The 27,736-nt window shown below is 36.9% G+C and overlaps 2 protein-coding genes across 6 annotated transcripts in view; one reads left to right on the top strand and one right to left on the bottom strand.

Annotated features, from left to right (window-relative positions):
- The window catches only part of ABHD18 (abhydrolase domain containing 18), a 37,629-nt gene extending 23,430 nt beyond the window's left edge, over positions 1-14,199 (bottom strand). Inside the window, exon 1 of one of the 2 annotated variants that reach the window (XM_046656798.1) lies at positions 13,877-14,199. The gene's annotated coding sequence lies outside the window, so the exon portion shown is untranslated. The remainder of the gene's footprint in view (positions 1-13,876) is intronic. The other variant, XM_046656799.1, reaches the window with a different exon arrangement.
- Positions 14,200-14,319: 120 nt separating this feature from the next.
- The window catches only part of MFSD8 (major facilitator superfamily domain containing 8), a 33,776-nt gene continuing 20,359 nt past the window's right edge, over positions 14,320-27,736 (top strand). Inside the window, exons 1-3 of one of the 4 annotated variants that reach the window (XM_046656794.1) lie at positions 14,320-14,436; positions 19,835-19,926; positions 24,211-24,254. In XM_046656794.1, the coding sequence (XP_046512750.1) occupies positions 14,372-14,436; positions 19,835-19,926; positions 24,211-24,254 (201 nt within the window). In that variant the 5' untranslated portion in view covers positions 14,320-14,371. The remainder of the gene's footprint in view (positions 14,437-19,834; positions 19,927-24,210; positions 24,255-27,736) is intronic. The other 3 variants (XM_046656795.1, XM_046656797.1, XM_046656796.1) reach the window with 3 other exon arrangements.

The raw sequence follows: 27,736 nt of genomic DNA, 5'->3' as shown, positions 1-27,736 counted from the left end.
GATGACAATACTATGATGATAATTTAACAAGAAAATGTGATAAAGACCAGAGGGCTCCTTTGATAGTAAAAAAAAGAAAAGCTTCATTTAACCAGAGGGGTAACATTTAAGCTAAGACTCACATGATAACAACAAGGAGCAGCCAAGTCTTTAAATTGTAAATCTCATTAAAATCACGTATCTCCTGAAGTCTACTCATGTACTATGTTCCAATGAAATTTTTTAAAAATTACCTAGTCATGATGCTTCAATAAAGATGTGGTCTATATATACAATGCAATGCTACTCAGCCATAAAAACAGACAAAATCGTCCCATTTGCAACCACATGGATGGACCTTGAGGGCATTATGTTAAGCAAAATAAGCTGGATAGAGAAAGTATGATTTCACTCATATATGGAATATAAACAAACTCATGGAAAAAGAACAAATTAGTGGTTACCGGGGGAAGGGGGGTGGAGGGTGGGCACAAGGGGCGAAGGGGCACACTTATATGGTGTATAACAAATATTAACGTACAACTGAAATTTCACAATGTTATAAGCTATTATGAACACAATAAAAAATTTTTTTTCAATTACCTAGTCATTGGGTAAAGCATAGGAACAGATAATATATAAAAGAGGGAAAGCAAGAGAAAATGATCAACTACTCTCTTCTTTGTTTTCTGATTCAAGAATGCTCACTGTAACATTTTTAAATTCAAACAATACAGAAGTTTATATAGTAAGACAGGGAAAAATAATCTGCTCCCCATTACCTCTAATTCTACTTTCCAGAGATATTTAGTGCTAACAGTTTGGATTCTGTCCTTCCTGACCTTTTCCTTCTTGATATTATTTATTTACCTACCTACACTAAAAATATTTACATGAGTTATATAACACATTTTGGGCAGAATTCAAACAATATAAAAATAAACACAGTAAGCTGAGAAGTCTCTCTTCTTCACTTCTGCTAAGCTTCCTCTCCTCCCAAAAGGCGCCCATTGTTCATGCTGTATACATGTGAGCCCTTCTTCTATTTATACATGTACACATATTTTAGGGGTTTTTTAAAATACAGAAGAGACCAACTACATTATTTGTATTTTTCCAGTGTTCTTCCTCACCTTGCTTATTTATAAGTATCTGCAAAACCCTTTCAATTTCAGGATATATAGGCCTGCCTCATTTTTTTCTATTAATCTGTGAGTTTAGCCCACTTATATTTGTTACTATAAAAATCTTTTGGTTTTAGTTATTTTTTTTATTAATTCTTTAGGGTTTTTTTTTAATTGTTTACATTTGTTTTACATTTGAGTGTATGTAAATTTGAAAGAGATATATTTAAGGTGCAATATATCATAATGGCTAAGAGCATACACCCTAGAGGCAAACTTCCTGGGTTGCATCCTTTGCCATATGACTTTGAGCAAGTCACTTATCCTGTCTGTAACTTGTCTGTAAAAGGGAGACAATGACAGCACTTCCTTTCTAGGATTGCTATGATAATTAAGTAAGTTACTATATATGAAGTGCTCAAACAGCACTTGGCAAATTCAAGTGTTAAATACCAACTAATAATAGCAACAATTGCTGATTATCCTTATAACTTTATTTGATACTCAAACCTGTATTTCCATGTTCAACATAGTATTTATTAGCTCCCAATGATAAATAATGACAGATAGATTTGCTCACTTCTCCCTAGCACCCAATTTTATTTTATTTTTTTCTGGCCATTTCTGTTTTTATTCTTATGGTATTCATCTCCATAATGCAGACAATATCTTGTATTTCTTTTTCTTTTTTTTAATCCATCACCATACATACGTGCCCCTCTACCCCTTTCGCCCACCGCCCCACCCCCTTCCCCTCTAGTAACCACTAATCTGTTCTCTTTATCCATACGTTTGTTTATCTTCCACATATGAGTGAAGTCACATGGTGTTTGTCTTTGTCTGGCTTATTTCACTTAACATAATACCCTCAAGGTACAAACCTGTCATTGCAAATGGAATGATTTTGTCTTTTTTTATGGCTGAGTAGTATTCTATGGTATATATATACCACATCTTTATCCATGCATCAGCTGATGGGCACTTAGGTTGCTTCCACATCTTGGCTATTATGAATAATGCTGCAATGAACATAGGGGCCCACCACCCAATTTTACTTGATTTTTTTCTTACTGCTTATCTTTATACCTTTAAGTTTACTTATATCTCTAGTCTCTGATTTATCAGTAAATGTTATGTCTGACACTGACTGTGAAAGTTGAGAAAATCTGTGTACTTACTACTTTCTAACTTCTCTCCCTTTCATGTTTGTAACTCTTCTAAATTATATCAATTCTATGTTGTTAGAGTTTATATTCATATTCTTAGAGACAGTTGTATTCAAGGATCATTACCAATCCTTTGCAGTAATTAATAAAACAGAAAATAAAGAAATAACAAAAATCAATGAGAACCCAAAAGAATTCTTTAAGAACACTAAGATACTTCAGATGGGTTTACGGTAAGTGAACGACGTCAGTCTGAAAATGTATAATTTCAATTATATGACATTCCAGAAAAGGCAAAACTATGGAGAGAATAGAAAGATCAGTAGTTGCCAGGGATTTGTGAAGAGGGAAGGAGGGACAAATAGGTGTAGCACAGAGGACTTTCAGGTAAGAAAACTACTCTGTATGATTCTGTGATGGTAGATATGTGATATTACGTATTTGTCAAAACCCACGGAACTGTACAACACAAAGAGTGTATCCTAATGTAAACTATGAGCTTTAGTTAATAATAATGTATCAATATTGGGTGCATCAAGTCTAACAAATGTACCACACTAATGCAATATGTTAATAATAGGGGACACTGTGGTGTAGGGGGGAGAAGGGATATATGGGAACTCTCTGGACTACTATCTGCTCAAGTTTTCTGTAAACGTAAAACGGTTATAAATAATGAAGTCTATTTATTTAAATTAAAAAGTCCAGAAGATGATTTACCTTAAGGTTTCGGTTTTTGTTAAAGATTGGCACCTGAGCTAACATCTGTTGCCAACCTTTTTTTTTCCCTCTCTTTCTTTCTCCCCCAAAGCACCCCCAGTACATAGTCATATATTCTAGTTGTAGGTCCTTCTGGTTGTGCTATGTGGGACGCTGCCTGAGCATGGCTTGATGAGCGGTGCCATGTCCGTGCCCAGGATCCAAACTGGCAAAACCCTCGGCCACCAAAGTGGAGAGCGCAAACTTAACCACTCGGCAACAGGGCCGGCCCCAAGGTTTTTAAGACTAGTTCTAAAGTACCTTCAAAAGTGAAGAAATTTTACTAGGATTCCACACACAGCTTCTGTCACCATTATTGTATCAAGATATTATATCACTCTAGTAATGTTAGTATATCAATTGTGTTGAATGAACCAATCTATCAAGTATCAATCTTACAGGATTTCTATAGACTTTCAGTTCATTATAGTTTATAGGAGGAAAATCAGCGCCATTTAAAAAAGAGGACAAAAACAAAAATCAATTTGAAAAATCTGTATGTATTCATTTATTTGCCACTTCCTCTGAAAAACTATTTTAAAAATTCTCCTAAAACATTCTAAAAATTTTAATAGGCTTCAAAACTCATGGTACTTTGAAAGTTAAATCAGAAATTAGAATGACATAAGCTTCTAAGTAGCTTATACTTACAAATGATGATAAAATACATTTTCTGGCTTATTTTAACCACTGTACAAAAATATAGTCAATTTTTAATTATAAATATAGTTAAAATTTAATGTTAAAGGAGAAATGTAGATAATCTTTAAAAATTGATTTCCATAATTTTTTTACTCAAGTGACCTACATTGCTAATCATAGAGGGGAAATCCTGTACTTAATCTTTATGGCAATAAAGTCTTTATGTGTTATTACTTAAACCTTTCAATGCATCTTTTCAATTTAATCTTGCAGGGGGGAAAAAACTAAGAATCCTTTCACCTTAATGTATCAACTTCTTAAATGACTCTCTCCCTCTGAACAATTTTTATATTTTGTAATGAAATTACATACTATTTTCAAGCTTTCCTCAATTAGACATTTCTACATATTTTACAACTATGTGATATTCTAACATATTAACACATAGTTTGCTGAACAATCTTTGGCTGTTGCCTAGTTAAGTCCAAGTACCATAAGCATTAGCCTATGAAATATGAACATCCAGATCTGAACCATCAGCAAAGAGCCCTGATGAAAAGCTACAGCACCTGAACATCTGGAGAGGTTTAAAGATGGTATAGAAAGATAAAAAGCTTGGAAACATCTTTCCAAGAAAGATTTAGGAGTTCATACAGTTTGTTATTGTTGTTGCTGTTAAAGTACATTTTTTATAAACTGAAGTATAATTTAAAAGTGCACAAGTCATAAGTATAACGATTCATTTCCACAAAATGAACAACCTGTGTTTTATATGATGTGATGATTGCAGTCAAAGGTGCTAGCAAGGAGCAGGAAAGGCTGCATAGAAAAATCAGTTTTAACTGAGTCTTCAGAGATTAATCAGGCAGATAGAAGATATGGAAACACAAAAAAGGAGATGCGAAAAAATGTGACAAGCTGAAATAACATAGGGGTCTGGAGAACAGGATGTCAAATTATCGGGAAATATGTCATGCTATTATTAACACTTATCTAGTAGAGATTGATTATTGACTTCAAAGATTCATAATAATTTTCTGTAGAGTTAGGATTTTAAGCTTTTACCTATCAGATTCATACCAAAACACTTTTAACATTCCATTAATTTTTAAAGTTAGTTTTACAAGCATTCTACAGTTTTCTTAAAAATGTTTATAGAATCAAAACAATCCATCTCACCACATCCAACAGAACTTCCTAACAGACTGCAGTAAGTGTACAATTCAATTTTTTTTTAATATTAAATTCCTTTTTATCATTGGAGGTCACTATGAAATAGAATATTTTTCTTCTGTTTACTAATCAGACTTCTAGAAACATTATTTTCTCTTTACTGTTCTCTAATTGCTATTTTTTAATTCTAGAAATCTTTTATAAACTTAGATCTAGTTCTAAAACCTGTATTCCATTTTTAAAATCCCTGTCAAAGAGCTCTTACAACTATTGTTTTACTGTTTAAAAGTCTACAGTGAGTTCGCCATAGACATGCCACTTATGTTTGTCATGACTTATAAAATATCCTATTTGCAATGTAACTGATAGTGTGGTTCAATCCATATATTAACTTAGTAGCACTGTTATTATTTTTTTAGTCTTCTCATCCAGGGTTTTCTTTATTTCCTCCATTAATATTTTATTCTATCTTTTAAGTGAGTATCTTTATTAAATATGTTACCTGACTGAAAAATTATTTAGTATTTGTGATAACTACTATGAATAGGGTTCCTTTTTCTTTTTCTTTTTTTTTAAAAATGGACACCTGAGCTAACATCTGTTGCCAATCTTTTTTTTTTTTTCATCTTCTTCCTCTTCCTCTCCCCAAAGCCCCCCAGTACTTAGCTGTACATTCCAGTTGTGAGTGCCTCTGGTTGTGCTATGTGGGACGCCACATCAGCATGGCCTGATGAGCAGGGCCATGTCTGCACCCAGGATCCGAACCTAAGAAACCCCAGGTCACCGAAGTGGAGCACATGAACTTAACCACTCGGCCACGGGGCTGGCCCCAGGATTCCTTTTTCTTTATATTTTCTCTTTAGATGAATATTACTAATTCATAAGAGAACAGTTTATTCTAGATTTTTTTCTTCTATCCCACAACTTTTGTATTAGAACTCCATTCCAGGAATAAATGTATCAAATATTTAGGAGAAACTTATTCCTCTGTGATGGAATATGTCTCTGTCCACTATACCATGCTAATCTCCCCCATTTCTTACAATCTAAGCCATATCAGAAACCCAAGATCACAAGTCATAAAGTGAAAATGTTCCACGTGTGTTACATTATAGGATTAAATTTCTCCGTCTGCTATTCTAAACATTTTTATAAGCCTGTCTTTAAAACAGATTTCTGACTGTATTTGAATAATATTTTTCCAGGATATCTTTAATAATATACCTAATTGGGAAAGAATGTTGATCTGAAAGTGAAAAAAACCTAAGCAATATTTAAAAAATAATTTTTACTAAACATATTCAATCACTGGAAAGAGCTACAAAATGATACCTTGTAGAATTCTGCATGGAAAAATATCAAATAGATGATATAAACATAAAATCTTACTTTCTGTTGTAACATGTTTGCAAATAGTGTCTCAAAAGAACAGTGATAAATAGACTGGAGGGGAGATCCTGCAAACTTTTTCTATAAAGGGCTAGATAGTAAATATTATAGGCTTTGCAGGCTACCAGGCAAAATCAAGGATTTTATGTAGGTACTTAACAAGAAAGAACTAATATTCACATATTTTTTATTAAGGAAACTCAAATAATAATAATGATGATGATGATAGAGTGTAATTTTTTGTAATATAGGTCTACTAATGAGAAAGGTGAAATTTTTCCTTGGGATATTGCTTAATGGGTGTTCAAAGTTAGTGCTCCCATCATCAAAATGAGTACTAATGTTCATCTGTAAAAACTGTTCTTAGTACGCATGCACACAAAACCATAGGCCATAGTTTGTTGACCCCTAGGCTAGAAAAATCAAATAAATCATAGGTATGTTACAAATGTCACAATAATCTCCCAATTGCAAAGATACAACTATAAAACACTATATTTGTTAAAACTATAAACTATCCAAATCTATAAAATGGCATAAATAAAATACAAATATTGATTTTAAGAGAATTCACTGTCACAAGGTAGACCTAAAATTAGTCTATCTAAAGTAAACACTAGTTATTTAATTAGCATGTTTTGTCTGCCTTCTTAAAATTTAGAATTTGGTAGCTAAAATGTGGAAGAATCAATAGATGAATAGATAAGCAAAATGTGGTATGTATATGCAATGGAATATTCAGCCTTACAAAGGAATGAAATTCTAACGTATGCTACGAGATGGATGAACCTGGAGGACGTTATGCTAAGTGAAACAAGCCAGTCACAAAAAGACAAATACTGTATGATTCTACTTATATGAGGTACCTAGAGCAGCCAGATTCATACTCAGAAAGGAGAACGGTGGTTACCAGAGGCTGAGGGGAAGGTGAAATGGGGGGCAGGGGTTATTGTTTAATGGGTATACAGTTTCAGTTCTGCAAGATGAAAGAGTTCTGGAGATGGATGGTGGTGATGGTTGGACAACAGTATGACAGGAATTAATACCACTGAACTGTACACTTATAAATGGTTAAGATGGCAAATTTTATGTGATGCGTATTTTGCCACAATAAAAAAATTGGAAAAAAGTTTAGTAATTGGAGCTAATTGTTAGTCTCTCTACAAAGTTTTTCAGAGGAAGTAAATTGATACTTTCTTTCCCTCTTGACAACTTTCTCAGTATGCAGAGGTAGTTTATTATTCTTCTGATCTTAGAACAGAACTCAAGGCTAGTATTATTCTCTTTGAAAAAAGCCACTGCAGGGGCCGGACCCATGACATAGTGGTTAAGTTCGGTGCACTCTGCTTTGGCGGCCTGGGTTCGCAGGTTCGGATCCCAGGCACGGACCTACACCACTCGTTGGCCATGCTGTGGCAGCAACCCACATAAAAAGTAGAGGAAGATTGGCACAGATGTTAGCTCAGCACTAATCTTCCTCAGCAAAAAAAAAAGGCACTGTATAATTTAAATATTTGAAGGCTTTAATAAGGCCTTAAAATAAAAGAATTTGCGGAACAAATCTCTTAATCTAGTTGGTTTCCTCCCATCTTCTCATTCTCCCTTTTTTGAGAATTGGTTTCCAAGAACCCAGCGTACCTAGGTTTTCTGTTTCTGGCTCTCATCTAGGTTTAATCAAGGTGTCAACTGGGCTGTGTTCTCAACTGGAAGCTTGAGTGGAGAAGAACCGGCTTCCAAGCTCACTCCAGGTTGTTAGTAGAATTCATTTGCTTGCAGCTATATGACTGAGAACTTCAATATTTTGCTGTTTGTCAGCCAGAGGCCACCCTCAGCTCCTAGGGACTGTCCACAGTTCTCTACCACATGGCTTTCTTCATAGGAAGTTCACAACATGGCAGCTTACTTCTTCAAGGCCAACAGAAGAGTGAGAGTGAGCGTGCTAGCAAGACATAGTCTTACATAACTTAATGTAACTATGGGAATGTCATCTCATCAACTGTCATAATATAACACAATCATGGCAGTGACATCCAATCACTTTTGCCATATTCTGTTGGTTAGAAGGCAAATCATAGGTCCTTCCTGTCTACACTCAAAAGAAGGGGATTACACAAAAGTGGGACCATCAGGAGATGGGATCATAAGGGCCACCTTAGAGACCTTAGAGAATCATGGGAGAAAAACAATTGTACTTCTCACCCTTTGAGTAGAACATCTGGGCTGACACCCTCAAGGCTTTCAATACCAGAGGTGACAATTACCTTCTTCCCATTTTCTTACCAATAGGAAAACAAACAACAAATAAACTCCATAGACCTGAATAATCATTTGTTTATAAGCAAGGGAGCTCTTGAAAGTTTATCTACATCATGTTTATGTATTTCCCTTCACTTAAAACCCTTGCCCACAAAAATAAAAAAAATCCCCCCAAACAGGATAGAAACCCTTGCCTCTTAGTATTTTGGTTTTTATTCATTAAACAAATGGTAGAAGGCAAATTGCCTTTTGAAATGCTGTCCTCATTATACACATTTTCTACTTTAGTGCAATTACTAAAATCAAGCAAGTATATGTACTACATGTTTAAATTGCTTGAGTAGTTTTTTCTTGAAGGGCAAATGTCAGTGTGGTATAACGAAGAATGTGTCTGGTCTTTCACCCCACTTTCTGGCATAGAGCTCCTTGGAGTTTCCTGAGTGATAGCAGTGTCTTGTTATGCTAATGAGTTGACTCCAGGTGGATCCCTAGAGAGTTTCAGGATAGTTTCTGGTTGGTCTCCAGAAAGACCAACCATTTGATTAGAGGGTTGATTTTGGGCCAGCCTGACCTTCAAGAGGGAAAGGGAGCTGGAGATTGAGTTGAATCACATGACAATGATCCAATCAATCATGAACACCCCAATAAAAAGTCTGGACACTGAGGTTTGGTACAGCTTCTCGGTTAATGAACATGATCTGTTGGATGGTGATGAACCCTGACTCCAGGGGAAGAGCAAATGGAAACTCCACATTCCCTCCTATACCTTGTCTCATTTGTCTCTTTATTTGGCTGTTTCTAAATTGTATCCTTTATAATAAGTATATTGGTTTTCCGAATTCTTTGTGTTATTCTAGCAAATTATCCATCCACAGGGGTCACAGGAAACCCCAAATTTGTACCCAAGTCAGTCAGAAGTATGGCTGGCAGCAGTAGTAATGGTGCCTGGAGGACTGATCCTTAATTTGTGGGATCTGCACTAACTCCTGTGTTGTTAATCTGTGGGTGATTAATGTCAGAGTTAAACTGAATTATACCCAGCTGGGGTGGAAATGGAACAGTTTATTCTTTATCCAATTACCAAAATTCTGAATTAGTGTTCCATATTCCAAATAAGAGGACAACTCTTTTTATATATTTAGATAAGCAACTCTAATCACGGGGTTCTATAGCATAAGGAAAGACAATTCTGAGTGATGAATGATGATTTTAATTATTTTACTCCTTGGATCTTTCTGGAATTGTTCAAAAAATAGCAGTGATACATTTTTGTGTAAATTGATTAAACTGCAGTAGAAGAGTGGCATGTCATTATAACACAGGACTTCATTGTCTTTTGCAAGTATTTATAGGCCATTTATTTTCTCTAAAGTTGCAGGAAAAGGCTGCGGGGGTCATTGTGTTCCTTTGTAACATCTATGGCATGAATGGCAATAAGTAGATTCCATGTTAGTGTAAAAAACCCCAAAATTCCAACACTCATATTTTACAGTAAGAAGACAAGTACTAAACTGCTCAAGAGACATCCCATTTTTCTATGCAATATTCTTCTAGGTGGTACTAGATAAAAACAAAATAAAACAAACATATAAAAGTAGAAAATTGCAAGGGAAGCAGGAAAGGACCTGAGAACAATGAACCCTTCGAATATTTTGTAAAGCACCATATTAATTATGTGCCTAAATTGTTTAGTCTTTTCTAATTTTCAACCCCATACTAGAAAAGCTTTTCAATTCACTTTAGTTCTATTAATATAGGCCATAAGAGTCAGTACTCCAAATCTACAGCCAGCATATTCTTTGCTATATTTACCTGCCAGTAAACAACTGGCCAATGAGGAACAGAAAGCAAATCAAACGCACACATAACTTACTTAGTTTGGTTCTGGAGTTACACAGATCTTCTTAAACTTCATTTCAGTTACAAGAACAATATAAAAGACCAGGTTTTCTGGGATGCTCTAAACATGCAGGTTTTTCTCTGCAGGGCTAATTGCTATCCAGTGCCACCAAGAACAGATAATAGTTCAAGCCGAGGGTAAAGATAACTCCAATTTACCAAAAAAGAGGCACCATTTGGAGCCAAACCAGATACTTAAACACCCTGAACTGACACCAGTGAGCTTTTGCAGAAACAGGACCCATTTCTGAAGAACGTATCAAGCCAAACTGACACAATTATCATCTATACTTTTATATAGCCAATATCAAAGGGAAAAACAAAGTGAAACAAAAATAGAAGTTCTAGTACACTGCCAAGGAATGGAAAGTCTTTCCTAGAAATGAGCTGTTTTGCTGAAGTGGCACTCAACATCTATTACGCCATCTAGTACTTTTATCTCCCATCACTCTGGTATGTAAGCATTTAAACAACACAACCTCAATTTTTTCTAGACTTTTATCCTCATATAGTTAATGCATATCTCAAAGGCATAAATGAAATTAAAAAAAATACCACCATGTACAAGAACTTTACTCCACAAAAATGCAGACCTACTTTCATCTTATAACTTCACTTTTAAATCACTTCTTTTCAACAGTCATGCATCACTTAACAACAGGGATACATTCTGAGAAAGGCGTCATTAGGTAATTTCATCACTGTGCAAACATCATAGAGTGCACTGAAGGGTAATAAAGTTTGTCACCTCAAAATGTCTCTTTGACATGAGGATTATTTTAGGCTGTTTATTTTTAAGAAACAAAAGACTCAAAGTTTTTCTTGTTATCACCCCCTTAACTGCCTAAAAATTCAGATTAAAAAAACCTGTCTCAGGGAGCAAGCTATCACATTAGCAAATAGCATGAACTAAGTGGTAGAAAGGGAGGAAGCTAGAAAAGCCTGTTTCAGGGCTTCCCTCTGTGTTGTTCTGTTTCTGTGTGGCCAGACACACACTTGTTTTCCAAATGTCTGCCCCTTTTCACCTACATGTGAATTGCCTGCCTTCCCTTTGACACCTCTGACTCTCCCCACCCCAAAAATCTTCTTTTGTCTTTAGCTGAGGATGGCATTTAAGATAAGGACTTTGGCCCTTGTAGCAAGTTTCTTGGTTTTCCTGGGTTTCTCCCATCTATACATGTTATTCAACTTTTGTCTGGTTTTTTCCTGTTAATCTGTCTCATGTCACTTTAATTCTTACACCAGCCAGAAGAACCTGGAAAGGTAGAGGAAAATTTTTTCCTCCCCTACAGAACTTAACAAACTTAGATGGTATGGCCTACTGTACACCTAGGCTATGCGGTACTAATCCTCTAAGACCACTGTCATATGTACAGTCCATCACTGACTGAAACACAATGCAGCACATGACTGTACAAGTTTAAATAGCAAACAAAGAGTTTAGAAATACCGCAGATCTCCACTACTAAAATCTACTATGCTACCTCAACAAATTTAATTCCTTTTAATCTTATACAGGAGAATATTGGGAAAAATAGGAAGTTTATTTGAATTTTAAGTGGGGTGGCTATCTATTCTAAGTGGTCAGTTAAAGAAATCCAACAGGTGGATTGTCTCATCCTTATGTGCAACATTCAGCAAATAATCTAATCTCTTTTCAAATTCAGCTCTTTTTTTCCATGGACTTTTAACAAAAATAAGTTTTTTAAAAGTTTTTATTTTAATGTTTACTTTGGGGGCTGTGTGTGTTCGTAAGGAATTATTTTTTCTTTTCTTTTTCTTTATTGGTACAATAAACAGTGCTTACTTAGAGTTCACCAGTTTTATATACACTCATTCCATGTACTTTTGTCGTCTAAAGTCATCACTTGGAGGCAGCAATGGAAATAGCAGTGTCAGAAGACCTGGGTTCCTCCACTAGCTGTGTGACCTTGAGTAAGCCACCTTAACCTATAAAAGGGGAAGAATACCTGGCCTAATACATACTAACAAATTATTTCATTTATATAAAAGTTGATTCCCTGTTTTACAGATTTTAAGAGACACAGGAAAAGATTCTTCTTAACATTCTTTTCACAGGAAGGCTGTTGGTCAAGAGCACAGGCTTTACAGTCTGGAGTCCTGTGTTTTTTTGGATACTAGTTCTGTTGCTTATTAGCTGTGTGACCCTAGGCAAGTTAATCTCCATCCTTTCAATTTCCTTGTGTGCTCGAGACAATCCCACCTCAGACGACTGTTGTAGGGATGAAATGAGGTAATTCAATAAGCATTCATTCAATATATATTTATTTAGCAACCATCCTGCTTGGTGCAATACTGGTTAAAAGTCCCTTATCAAATATATATATATATATATATATGCACCATACACTGTTTTAGACTCCAGGGACTAAAAAAGAAGCTGATGATACAGTAAAGCAACATTATGGCAAAAATTACTATTTTTTTACCCATGTACCTTCTTGGAGACAACCACAGGAATCTGATATGTTTTTGTGAGCTGTTACAAACAAATTTGCAAGACTGAATCCAAGTACAAAATGTCAGGTCTGAATTCAGAAGATGCATTGCAAGGTTAGCTGTTCACCAATGGGATACGCGTGATAGGATACACACAGGAAGGTCACAAACAAGACAAAGATCAGAAGTGATGGCATACAACACAACGTATAACTAGTATAGGGCCTGGCATAGGGTAAGTGCTCATAAATAACGCTTGAAAAGAATTGAATTTGGATCCCAACTCTTGCCACTTTCACACCGAGCGGCTGTGGGTAACTTATTAACTTCTCTGGACCTTAGTTCTCTGTAAAATAGAAACGTCTGCTTTACCTATCTCATAGGACAGCTGTGATCAAATGAAATCACATAAGACTGTATTAGCGCTAATAAAACAGTCATTATGACACACATAATGACTACTACCAATTCACTTAATAGCCTACTTGTAGGGGTAACATGTTAATATGTAAGCACCAGGAAAGAAACAGCATCAAGATCTCCTGGGAAAAAACCCACAAAATCCTGTATTTCTAAAAATGTCATCTTCCTTGTGATGAAAGGAGCTGGTCATGAAAACTGGTGCTGTGCCTTTTCTAACTCCCAGGTTACAGGAGCAGGCTCTGCTGAATGGCATGTTGCAAGGCTGAAGCCCCCAGTCGTCACGGGCGGCGATGGGGTGCGGATCTGGGGATCAGCAGGTTAGAAGGGGTTGGACCCCATCTTGAGGGCTCCATTCAGGCCCTAACAAGGCACTACCGGTAAGGTGCCTTTGCAGGGAGCCGAGCGAGGAAACGAGAGCGCGCAGCCACCTCCACCTTCCACAGGGCAAAGAGACCGCCAGAGCGCACCCCGGATGCCGGCCTCGTTTCGCGCCCCCCGCCCCGGACCCCCGCGTCTCCGGCCGAGCCCCGCTCCTCCAGTCCCTGCCTCCTGGCACGTACGCAGCGCGCCCAGCGGCTCGGAGAGCGCCGGCGACCCGCTACTTACTTACTGGCCGCTCGGCGGGCGCCTGCCGTCCAGCCGGCCGAGCCTCCCAGCACCGCCGCTCCCGCGGCTCCCGGGACTCGCCTGGCGTCCAAGCCCCAACCGCAGCGACCGCAGCCTCTGCGGGAACGCAGGAGCGAGGGGCCGCAGTCAGCGAAGCCTAGGAGACTGGGAGCCCGGGCCGGGTGGCCGTTTGGACACGCCCCTGAACCCTCCTCGGCTCTTGCTCACGCTGTCCCGGGAGGCGGAGAGGCGCTGCCCGAAGGAGGAGGACCAGGACACAGGGCCCGGCCTCTGACCTCTTCCCGCCCGGCGCCACCCGGACTCCCGCGCCGCCGGCACGCCGGACTCTGACCTCCGGGCGCTCCGCCCACTTCTGGCCGCCAGGCGCGCACGCGTATTTGCTGGCTTCTTTTGACAGCTTTGGCCGGGCAGAATGGGAGGGAGCAGGAGGTGTCGCGAGAGTTGGCTTCACGCCGCCTTGTGGGCACTGTAACTATGGCGAGCCTGGGGATCGAGGCTGAGCAGGAGCCGCTCTTAGGTGACCACACACCCGGAAGCAGGTGAGCGGATGTTGTGGGAAAGCCCCCTCACCCTTCTCGGCTGTTGGGACTATCCCATTTCCCGGCGTCAAGCGCGCCGGGACGAACAAGGGCTGCCAGGGGGGCGGGAGCCAGCGGCGGGGCGCGCGAGACCGGGAGATGCACTCCTTCTGCCGAGAAGGGGCGTCCGGCCGCGCGGCGCCGGGAGTCGGCCGTGTCTGGGGAAGGAGTTAGGGAAACTCAGCAGCCTCCTGGGCTTTCACTCCAGCGGCGTGGCCCCGCCAGGCCACTGCATTCTGCATCTGGCCTTACAGAGCTGATCTCTTTACATATTTCACAGAAGTTCCGAAATGAGAGTTTTAATCGATACTTAAAGATACCGCTTTTAGTATGGATCTAATTGCCTAACTTTTTCATACTTTGTTAGCAAGTAAGCCTGTCTAAAATGGGCTCACCCTTGTCCTATGCCAAGTATATAAATAAAAACTAAATTTTTAGCATTTAAGGGATGAAGTGTATTTTGACCCTTATAACTCTGGTCGTTTTGCTTCTAGTTTATGGACAATAGTTCAGAATTGTTAGTTTGTCTCTTACTATGCAGTTAAGTAGTATGTATGTTTGCCTTTAGGAAAACGGAGTTAAGTATCATTTCCTTTGAAACGTGTAATAATTATATCAAGTAAATTAGCTAATAAATACACAAACTGTCTACGAGCATGTTAATTTTTGCTCATTTGTCCCTCTTACGCACCAAACCTTTATTTTAACGACTTTGAAACTCATTGTAAAATGTATTTTTCTGGTCTGTGGTTTACTAATCAGAATATATGTAATGCAATTTTATTTCTATTTTATCTTGAGATCGTTACAGATAATATCAATACTGAAATGTATTGTAATGGAGTGATGTCCTCAGGACGTTTTGAGCCATTTGGGACTAATTGCCTCTATACTACTTTATTCTACACTGCTATACTTTTTTAAGTTTTATGTGTGCTTTTTAGTTTTTCTGCCTATTCTGTTTCTGGCAGACTATCCCTCATCATGTTTTGTCATCAAAAAACGCCTGTTTTTGTTGCTGTCAGCAACCTCTGTTCTCCCAATTTTATTTTGGGACATCTAGTTTGCTCCTGCTTTGAAAACTATATCTAAGCGTAATAGAATTGTGTGCAGTTAGAACACAGAAGCCATCACTAAGGGCTAACGATCTCTCCTACTAGTCAAGTGCATGAGCTTAAGTGTGTGAATTTTGTGACATTTGGATTTCTCAGAGTCCTTTTGCTTCTTCCTGTTTCTTGACTGTTTTCCAGATAGATGTTAGGATCCTTGAGTTTTGGTTCAGTGTGGTCATGTGGTACGTTCTGTCACCTTGTCCAAATAAGCCTGCTTTAGAAAAGGAATTTTTTTTTCTTACTCTTAGCTTTGATTACCTCCAAGTGATTGATGGCCATTAGGGTCCATCTAAATTCAGATGTTCGGTACATAAACAATACCTGATTGAGGTTCTAGATTTAGCGTTTTGAAAATAAACAGGGAGTATTTTGAGACTAATTCAATAAATATACTGTCTTTAAAAACATAGTAAGATTCCCCAGTAAAGTGAACATGTGTACAATTGGCAAGCCGTGTTCACTTTGAGTAAGTTATAAAAACATGAGTCTAGTTCACCGCCAACCTCTCCTCACTGAGAAAGTCGGTTCTAATTTACTGGTCTGGTTTAGTCCTCATGGTCCCCACTCACCCCATCTATAGCATTTAAGAGAACAGGGGTTGGCAAATTTTTTCTGTAGAGTCTCAGTAAATATTTTAGGCTTTGTAGGCCAAGAGGCAAAATCAAAGATGTTACATAGGTTCTTAGATAACAAGAAAGAAAACAAATTTCCACAAAATTTTTTAGTAATGAAATTTAAAAAATAATAAATGAATTCAATTTTTTGTAATACAAGTCTATTAATGAGAGGCACAGAATTTCTTTTTGGGGGTTGGCATTTTGCTTAATTGGAGTTCAAGGTTAATATTTCGATCATCTACTTGATCACAAATATTCATCTGTAAAAATTATTCTTAGTTCACAGGCCCTACAGAAATAAAAGATTGTCTGGGTTTGGCTTGAAGACTGTAGTTTGCTGATTCCTCTTGTAGAATATCCTAAAATGTTACAGATGCTTAAAATTTTTCTTTGCAACTTTAGCCTAGTCTCTGTAAAACGAATATTACTAGGACTTCTGGTCTTATAGAGCATATCCTTACAGAACATTCTCAGTTAACTTTTGTCTTCTAGTCTCTACACTGTTACACCATTACACTGTTCTGTCAGTGAGCACACACTCTTTTCTCTTCTTTGAATATGGGGGTTTTTTTGCTCTTCACTGTTTCACAGATGCTGTCTCTGGTAAGAGTGTAATTTTATTTTTCCCTCAGTAAATCCAGAGTCATGTTTTGCACATAAAGTACTACTGCTTACCCAAGGCTCCTTGTATTAGATCTTGATCTGTTGAACCTAAATATGGCACTTTTTACTTATTCCTGTTAAATTTTATCTAACTTATTTTGGTGATCAGTTCACTCTAGAATATCTTATATTTCTCCTGGTTTTTAAGTCACAAGTTTAATAAGCATAAGATCATTTGAGGTATTATAGTTTGTAATGAAAATGTTAAACAGGACAAAACCCTGTATCATTACAATTTTACTTGAAGAAGAATCTTAAATAGAGAACTAGTACCAGAATACAGAGTGATAATAGAAAGGAATCAAAAAGTTAAACAAATCGCCTTGGAAGTGCAATGTTCCTTCCTATGCCCTGGCGATATGAGAAAGAAGCCTTTAGATACTCAAATCTGAGATATGTGACACGGTTGGTTGAATTATCAAAGTTAAGAAAATGTAATAAAAGTGGTAACTTGATCGAAGGACAGTTATATTCTCCTATCTTCCTACTCTCTCCAACAAGGTAGAAAGATACTTTTCTTTAGCAAAGATATACTTCTTGAATTAAAAAGAAGGAAAAAGTAAAATTTTTTATTTTGAAAAATTTCAAATCCATAGAAAAGTGGAAAAAAACAATGTAATGAACACCTGTACACCCTGTCATTGTTAGGCTTTTCCACACTGCTCGTATCTCTGTTACTACACACACACACACACACACACGCACACCTCTTTTGCCAAACTACCTAAAAGTAGGTTGCAGACGTCATGACATTTTATCTCAAGTATTTTAATCTGCAGCCTGCATCTCCCCAGAACAAAGACATTCTTTTACACAACTACATCACTGTTACCACAGCTAGAAATACAATACAATACTAATTCAAAACATGCAGTATACAGACTACACTCAAGTTTTTCCAAAAAATGTCCTTTGTAGCTGTTAAAAAAAAAAACCAAACAGGATCCAATTAATGTTCATGCATTGGTTATGTCTTTTTAGGCTTCTCTGACCTAAAATTGTCCCCTGACCTTCTGTCTCTGTTCTTGCTGACAGCGAATCCTTTGATAAGTCTAGGTCAGTTTCTGTAGAATATCTCACATTCTGGATTTGTGGACTGTTTCTTTCTGAATAGATCCTGGTCAAATATTTCTGGCAAGAGCATCCCATGAATTATGTTGAGAACAACTCAATATATTGTGTCAGGAGGCATCGGATGCCAGGCCATCCCACTATTGGGGATGCCAAGGTTGACCACTTGGTTAAGAGGGTGACTGCCATACCTCTCAATTATAAAGGCTTATTTTCCATTTTGTGATTAGTGACTAGACAGTGGGATGATACTTAGAGGCCCTGTGACTATCTTGTCCTCAACAACCTTCCAACTACTTGTTTTGGGATCCATTGATGATCCTTGCTTTCATCCATTATTACCTGGAGACTGGTTATTAAATGGTGATTTTCTAATTCTGTCATCCCTTCAATGTTTAATCACTGTCATTAAAAGAAGAAAGATTTTTGACTAAGCTCTAAATCAAGTTGAAGGCACTCAAACAAACAATTTTATTACATTTCTTTCAGAATCAAATTATTTACTTCCTCTCTTGGTTCCCTAACTTAGGTAAGATCTGAGCAAAATAGTTATTTGAAAATTTTCAGGCTTATTTTAATGATAGTTCTTATTAGTGATGATCAGTTTAACTTCTGATCTCCAGAAAATAATAATGGGTTCATTAAAAATATACTACTAACCCACTGCCTTAAAGTGATACCAGAATCCAGTACTGTGGCATTGAATGGTGCATTCCTTTTGCCTTCATGCAATTATCTGCATTATGTATTCCAAATTCCAGTAGTTGATTTCCAAATATGGGCATCTGGGCTTCTGCTATTTTTAAGGTATACTACATTACAGGGGAAGGTCTATTTTTATGGAATGGCATTTATAGCATTAAGCAGTTCATATATATTATATCAGGAATTAATATACCTGGCACATAGTACCTCTAGTAAATGTTATCTCTCTTCTTCCTTCCCTCTCTACTGCTCCCAGTCATATCACATTTGAAAAAAAAAAAATTCGTTTTTGGAGACTAATTTGACAGCTATAAGGTCTATTATAGAAAATAATCTTGGAACATAAGTCATTTTGTCTGTTGTACTCATCTTAATTATTTGAAAACATAATGCTCAAATTAAGGTAAATTTGTTAACTCTTTCTGTGTGCATATGTGAAAATGTAATGAGTACACCCACTCATCTATCACCTGACAGAAGTAGGATGTCTGGTTAATATACTGCCCTTAGTCCAGGTCGCAGGCCTATTGAAAGATCAGCCCAGTTTGGAGGGGCTTTGCTCTCTCTGTGGTCCACTAATAGAACTTGTCTGGTAACGCACGTTGGACCAAAGGCAAGTGTTCCGGGAGGTCCAGAGCTAGGAATGTCATAGGCCACATCAGACCTCCCCGGTATCACTTCTACATTCATTCTGCTCCAAGCACTCAGCCAAAGTAGCTTCCTGCAGCAAAGCTAATTTGCTGTCATCAAGTAAAGCATGTCATAATGATAGTAATTATCTTTTAATACTTAGTAATTGTATATCCCACCTAATTCTTGTCGCTAGTTTGTTTTATTTATTTTGATATACTTTATTCAGTTTGTCAGTTAACAAATTTCAACACTCTTGACTGATAAACTTGTAGCATGCCAACAATAGCAAAATAATTGCTTCTCAAAATGGTTTGCCTTTTTGAGCTACCTCATGTCTCCCAAGTTTCTGTGTACAATGATGCATAAATACAATCCATGGAAAGTCAAAGAAATAATGCTTAGTCATAGATAAATTAATACAGCAAAAACCAATATTAGTAAATTATCTCTCTATCATATCATTTTCATGACTTTAGGAGAGAGAAAATGAAACTGTGCCACAGAAAGATTTGCAGATAATGAGATAACTTTGTAGTACTTTTTTCTTCTTTAACCTAGAGAAGGGGATATTATAGAAACTGAGGAGCATTATAAGAGCCGATGGAGATCTATCAGGATTCTGTATCTGACTATGTTTCTCAGCAGTGTCGGTAAGTATTAGAAATTATACATAATTTAAAAAATTCAGGTAAAATATATTTTAACGCCATTTAATTTTTTAAAAGTACTTTTTATTGTGGTAGAAACCACATAACATAAAATTTACCATCTTAACCATTTCTAAGATCAGAAGTTTTAAGTATATCTACATGGTTGTGTAACCAATCTCCAGAACTTTTTCATCTTGCAAAACTGAAACTATACCCGTTAAGCAATGACTCCTCATTCCCACCCACCCCAAGACCCTGGCAACCACCATTGTACTTTCTGTTTCTGTGAATTTGACTACTATAGATATTTCATATAAATGGAATCATACAGTATTTTTCATTTTGTGACTAGTTTATTTTGTTTAGCATAATGTCCTCAAGGTTCGACCATGTTGTAGTATGTGTCAGAATTTCCTTCTTTTTTAAGGCTGAATAATAGTCCATTGTATGTATTGTAGGGGAGGAAGAACTTTCCCTCTACCTTCTTAGGTTATATACCTGAGGCCTGCAAATTAAACTGACAAAAGACAGATCAACAGGAGAAAAGCATGCAAATTTATTTGATGTTAATGTTTTTACATGACTCAGGGGGCTTCATAGAAAAGAAGTGAAAACTCCAAAGAAATGGTTAGACTTGGGAGCTTATATACCATTTTAGCAAAGGGCAATAACTGGAGAAGTGACTAGAAAAAGGAAAGAGATTTGGGCTTCTAGGGATGATAAGTTGTGGGAAAGTGACTAGGAAATATATGGGGGAAACAAATGGAAGATCAGGGTTATCGTAGTAAGGTTGGTTTGTGCAGACTCATCTCAGCATCGACTCTCCTTCTCCAGTGATAAGAATGTTCTCTAGTACTTGGAGAGTACCTTTCTCAAGAAATTTATACCCTGTTTTTAGGCAGAAAGGGGGAGGACAGAGCCCCTGTTCCTGCATCTGCTGTTTGTTAGTTGCCTTCAGCTCAAAATAATCAGTATGCCAAAGTGACATATTTTGGGGTGGCGTGTTCTGATCCTCTTCAGTACATACCACATTTTCTTTATCCGTTCATCTGTTGAACACTTGGGTTGCTTTCACCTCTTGCTGTAAACATGGGGGTGCAAATATCTCTTAAACATCCTGCTTTCAGTTCTTTTGCATGTATACCTAGAAGTAGAATTGCTGCATCATATGATGATTCTATTTTTAATTTTTTGAGGAAGTGCTATACTGTTTCCCATAGCTTCTGCACTATTTATACATTCCTACCAACAGGCAGGGTGCAAATTTTTCCACATCCACACCAAGTCTTTATGTTTATTTAATAGTAGTCATCTTAATAAGTGCAAGGTGGTATCTCACTGTGGTTTTGATTTGCATTTCCCTGATAATTATTGATGTTGGGCATCTTTTTATGTGCATATTGGCCATTTGTATGTCTTCTTTGGAGAAATGTCTGCTTAAATCCTTTGCCTACTTTTTAATCAGGTTTTGTTGTTGTTGTTATTGTTGGGTTGTAGAAGTTCTTTATATTTTCTGGATATTAACCCCTTATCAGATATATGATTTGCAAATATTTTCTACTATTCCAGGGCTCTTCTTTTCACTCTCCTGATTGTGTCTTTTGAATCAGAGAAGTTTTTCATTCTGATGTAGTAGTCCAATTTATCTATTTTTTTCTTTTGTTGCCTGTGAACCTCGTTTAATTTTTAGGTCGACACATAACATACAAAAAGTAAAGTGCAAGAATCTTAATTTATATAGCTTGATGCATTTCAATCTATTAACATTATTTCTGAAAATATAGTTACTGAAAATTAAAACAACTTGAGGAAAAAAGTTTTTAACATTAAGAATTGTAATTATCATGTTAAAAATGATAAAGAATGAAAATATATAGAAATTATCAATACTGTGATCACTTTTAAAGGAAAGTTTTAGGGAATCTATTTTTTTTCCAAGCTTAGACTCTCTAAGTCTGTAGGCACTAATTTTATAAGTGTTATCTTTCCCTGAGATGGATAGTGAAGGTCGTTTCACTAAATTGTTTTCTATATCTTTTCTGTTTGCTTCGGTCACCCTCTTGTTCTCTCTCACTTGCTAGTCTTCTTCATGATTCAGCACTGAGTAAAAATGCGTTTTAAATAAAGCTACAACTAAAGAAAAGTACAAAATGAAGGATATTTTCAACAATTCTTTGTAATACAATTTCATCTTGGATTGTGTATCTATTAGGATGCCTTCTACAAATATCAGGAAAAAAATGTTGACTCACATTGGCTTAAACAGTGCTTTATTTTTTCTTATAAGATATCCATGTTAGGACAACTCCAGGTGAAGTTCACTGGGGCTTTGGCTCTGCTTCCCAATAACTTTTTTGGTTAAAACAAAGGCTACAGCAAGGTTGCAGCCACAGTTTCAGGTGTCATATCCATTCATGGTCATTTTTATTGATTGAGAGGGATTTTTTTTTTTTTAAATCTCCACAGAGATGAGGTGTCCTTCCCCAGAGGTCCCAAAGTAGACCTCCCCTCCCTTCTCACTGGGCAGAACTGGGCTACTGTCACTTTCTAAACCCATCATCAGCTAGGATGGTGGGATTACCCTGACTGAATTTCCTAGACTATCAGGATTTACCCTCTGGCATTTGGGGTGGAGACAGTTTCCCCTAAAGCCTGTGGCTTTGTGGAGGAGTGATGGATACCTGAATAAAATCGGAATTCGGGAAGAACGAAGAGGGCAAATGAATGTTGTTTAGGTAGCAATCTCTGCAATAGATTGTTTATTCATTTAAAACACTTCTAATTTTTAGTACTCAGTTATCTAAAATTATAAGTAATAATTCCAAATTTAACAGCAAAAAAAGAAAATTATTTTAACTTTAGATTTTAATGAACATGTTAAACATTTTACCTGATTACAGGTTTCTTAGTTGTGAAATTGTAGCCTTGATTTCAAATATTAGTTGACTCTTTCAGTTCTTTTTTCATCGAAGTTAATGTGTCAATTCAAAATACATTAAAATGAAACAATTATCAAATTATTTTTTAAAATAGGCTTTATGAAAGGAATGAAGTACTTATAATACTGCAACGTGGATGAATCTTGAAAACGTTATGCCAAGAAAGAAGCCAGACACAAAAGACAAAACAGGATATGATTCTATTCCTATGGAAGTCCAGAATAGGAAAATCTATAGAGACAGAAAGTAGATTAGTGTTTGCTTAGGGCTGGTGAGGGATAGGATGGAGGGTAGCAGAGTAATAGCTAAAGGATCCAGGGTTTCTTTTTTTTTTTTTTAAGTAATTTTTTTTAATCTCTTTTTTTTTTTTAAAGATTTTATTTTTTTCCTTTTTCTCCCCAAAGCCACCCGGTACATAGTTGTACATTCGTCATTGTGGGTCCTAGTTGTGGCATATGGGATGCTGCCTCAGCGTGGCTTGATGAGCAGTGCCATGTCTGCGCCCAGGATTCGAACCAACGAAACACTGGGCTGCCTGCAGCGGAGTGCGCGAACTTAACCACTCAGCCACGGGGCCAGCCCCCCAGGGTTTCTTTTTGAAGTGACTAAAATGTTCTAAAATTGACTGTGGTGATGGTTGCACATATCTATGATTATACTAAAAACCAACCATTGAATTGTATACTTTAAACAGATAAATTTTTTAGTATCTGAATTATATCTTAATAAAGCTGTTTTTTTAAAAAATAACCTTTGTAGAATTTTGATTGGATGTGCCTAACATTTAAAATTTACTAATAGCATTGGGGTTTATCATTACAGTTCTCAAGCAAAAAAGGCTAGCAGAGATAATGAATTTTCTTTTAAGATATGGCCATCTGAAGAATCCTTGTTCCTTAAAGCCACTGCCCCCATTAGATGTTCATTTTCCTTCTTCCTAATCTCCCCTCTAGTCAATTCTCTCTCCCAAACAACACAGATTAGAAGTCTAGCACTTCCTGTATAACAAAGTGGCCTTTCTTCCATTCATTTCTGCTATAAAAACTTAACAAAGCTTTCAGTAATTTCTATTTACCATAAAGGCATATGAGTAAGGGGAAATAAGGCCCCTGCTTTTAGTATATTAATTATGTCCAGGGACTATAATACATTCTTTTCAAGCCTTTATTATTTATTTTCCTTCTGATAAGTAAAACCCTAATGCTTATTACATTAGACATTTGTGGGCATAAATTTGTGAATTCAGAATGCTATTTTAAAATCTATGTTATAGTTCAAAGAATTGTATCTATAAATGGTGATGAAATTATTTTAAGTATAAATAACAGAGTTTGCCTCTTTCCAGGGTTTTCTATTGTGATAATGTCAATATGGCCATATCTCCAAAAGGTTTGTACCCTTCAATCTATTCTTCTCTTAAGTAGCTGTGGTACTAGTAACTCACGTAGTTAAGAGTTTTCTAGAGAGTCTCTTTGGTATTCTATGATTTAATCTTTACTAAAATAACTTGAGATAATAATTCTTCAAAAGAGGCTTATAAGTAAGGTGACCATATGCTTTATTGTGCAAACCAGAAGAATACTCTTGAAGTGAAAGGAGTGCTATTCCAGGAAAATAAGCTTGTACCCTGACAGCCCCAGGCAAATGTAGATGTGTGGTCACCTACTTATTAGCCACTTTCACATCCCATCTCTACTCCCTCCCTCATAAATAAAAAGGAAACTAAACTAGACATAATCTGAATTCTCAAAATGTACAAATGATATTTCTGTGAAATAATTTCATGCTTTCCCATAGAATTAATTTGGGATGTCCGGTGACATTGTGAAAAGAATAGACAATACATTATATGTATTTTGATGCTGTGGTTATTAGATGGGGAGGAGAGGGTGACAAGAAAGTGCAAGCTTGGCGAGTACCCTGACATCAATTGATCATCAAATCCTGTCAATTCTGTCTTTTTCTTAAAAAATATATTTGACGTATAACGTAGTGTAAATATCTGTCAATTCTATCTTAAATCTCCAAGAATGAACTTACTAAAAATCAATAGTTAAGTTGGAGACATAATTTCTTTGTAACAGTATTTCAGTTAAGGTTCTTGACAGAGTTCCTCTGTGCTTTCCTAACCTCCTGTTCACACCTTAACTTGCTACAATCTGATGACCTCCCCTGCTACTCTGAAATGCTCTTGTTAAGGTCTCTGATGACTTAACTGCTGACCAATTAGATACTTTTCAGTTCTTCCTTTAGGTGACATTTTTGTAATGTTTGACATTGTTGTCCTCTCCCTACTTCTTGCAACCCTCTCTTAGCCTCCACGACATTTCTCTGTCCTGGCTTTGCTCTCAACTCTATTTGTTCTTAAATCCTTTTGTGTATTTTTCATCAACTTGTTCCTTATGTGTTGGTTTTCCCCAGAGGTTGGTGTGTGCCTGCGTGTATATTTTAGCCTAGATCCTAAGCCTTGGCCCGTATGAGATCTATGACCAGCAATTTATTAGATATTTCTACTTGGATGAACCTAGGCTCCTCAGGTCTTTACACATTTCTCTCCTTTTTTTCTAGAATGGTTTCCCTCCCTTCATGTCTCCTTTCCTCTGTCCTTCTCTTCCTTTCTCCTTCCCCACTATCTTTTATTCATCCTTCAAGGCTTTGCTCCACTGTCCCCTCCTCTGGAAAGCCTTTTTTTTTTTTTTTTTTTTAAAGATTTATTTTTTCCTTTTTCTCCCCAAAGCCCCCCAGTACATAGTTGTATATTTCTCGTTGTGGGTTCTTCTAGTTGTGGTATGTGGGACGCTGCCTCAGCGTGGTCTGATGAGCGGTGCCATGTCCGCGCCCAGGATTCGAACCAACGAAACGCTGGGACGCCTGCAGCAGAGCGCTCGAACTTAACCACTCGGCCACGGGGCCAGCCCCTGGAAAGCCTTTTTTGACTGTCCCTCACCCCAGTTTGGGCTCGAAGGTTTTCCTACATGCTTCCAAGTCCCTTTATCATTAACACTTATCACTGAGTGTTGTAAAAGTATGTTTACAGAGAGTTTACTTAACTTCCCTACTAGAGTGGTAGGATGGTCAGATGGTTTCAACAAAAATACTAGACATATTTGATGAATATTTAGGGATTAAAATAATACCTCTGATATAATAAATTTGTTAACATTTTGTATTTCATTTTATATTTTTTAGTTTTTATGAATTTTTAAATTTTTGAAAATGCTTTTAAAATATCTGAAAGAAATTTTAAAAGGAATACAAGAAGAAAAATACAAATTTACTTTTTACTGATTTGGAGCCACATTTTAGTTGGTATTTTGAAAATTAATTTAAAAAATTATATTACATGAAATTTTCACCCATCACACTAAAAATTCTTTCCACACTGGCAGAGCTATTGGAATTGGAACAGAATATTTAACAATTCTAGAACACCATGTTTGCTAAAGATATATTTCCATCTATCAAAACTCTTTTGATTTCTATGGTCCCTGCATTTAATCTACTTAACCTCAAAATTCTTGAAAGAAAAGTATTTGCAATAATTAGGTCTACTCAGCACAATATGTTGGATTTTGAAAAGGTATACTCCTTTCTCCAGATATTTGAAAGCTCTTCAAAGGTAAATTTATTGAGTATATAAACTTATAACTAGTTCTTTGGCAATACAAATATAACATTTTCACCAAAAACTTACCAATTAATTTTCTCAAGTTATTTCATAATACTATTGAGAACTCTCTGTGTGCCAGGCACAGTACTAAACCTTTCACCTAAATCATCTTTTGATCTTCGTAATGGCTCTTGTGAGGTGGTTATTATCACTCCTGTTTGACAAGTGAAAAAAGTAAGTCTCAGAGAAGTTAGGTAGCTTGCCCAAGGCCACACAGCTAGAAAATGGCAGAGCCAAGCCTATCTGAAACCAAAATCTGACCCTTAACCACAGTGCTATGTTACCTACTACCTTAAAATGTTAATTCTTAATTTAAGGCTAGTATCTCTTTTATGATAGTATGTTGCCAAATATTACTTAGCTTAAAAGCCATCTGTGAGGGGCTGGCCCCCTGGCCACTGCAGGCGGCCCAGTGTTTAGTTGGTTCAGATCCTGGGCACGGACATGGCACTGCTCATCAAACCACGCTGAGGCAGCGTCCCACATGCCACAACTAGAAAGACCCACAGCGAAGAATATACAACTATGTACCGGGTGGCTTTGGGGAGAAAAAGGAAAAAAAGAAAATCTTAGAAAAAAAAAAAAAAAGCCATCTGTGAGAAAGATAAAAAGTTAGGCCAAAAAAAAAAAACCCAAAATGAAACAGTAAATTGTCTGTCTGAAAGGAATTTGACACTACTGTGAATCTCTGAATTGTACTTCTGGTCCAGCTGGTAGACAGCCATTAGCCGAGGGATTCCTTAGGCTGTGTTACCTAGAGGTGGGGTTGATTTCCAGGAAGACTCATATTCTTAAACCCAAATTTTGAATTGGAATAATAGGTTATTCTACAGGCCCAGGGAGATAGTGGGAATACTCATGTATGAGTTATAATAAGCCATAATAAAACTGATTAGTGAAAATAAAACACTAAGACATATTAGTTTTTATATTGTATAGGTAACATCCATTGAGTGCATACTCTATCCTGACATGGCCCTGTACATGTATTGGCTCAGATAATTCTCATAACAACTCTGTGGAGTTATCTTCATTTGACAGATAAGGAATTAAAGCATGCTACCTTTTTTTCTTAGCTACTCAAATACAGGATTTTTCAGAACCAAGTGGAGCCTGGTTTGGAAACTCCTTAATGGCAAGAACTGTGTTTACTCATCTTTGTATCCTTATTGCCTAGCACACAGTTGTTGTTACAGAGAAG

This window comes from Equus quagga, chromosome 3 (assembly GCF_021613505.1).
Source record: "Equus quagga isolate Etosha38 chromosome 3, UCLA_HA_Equagga_1.0, whole genome shotgun sequence".
NCBI classification, from domain to species: Eukaryota; Metazoa; Chordata; class Mammalia; order Perissodactyla; family Equidae; genus Equus; species Equus quagga.
Note: the sequence above shows the minus strand (reverse complement) of the source record. Positions and strands in the feature narration are given on the sequence as shown.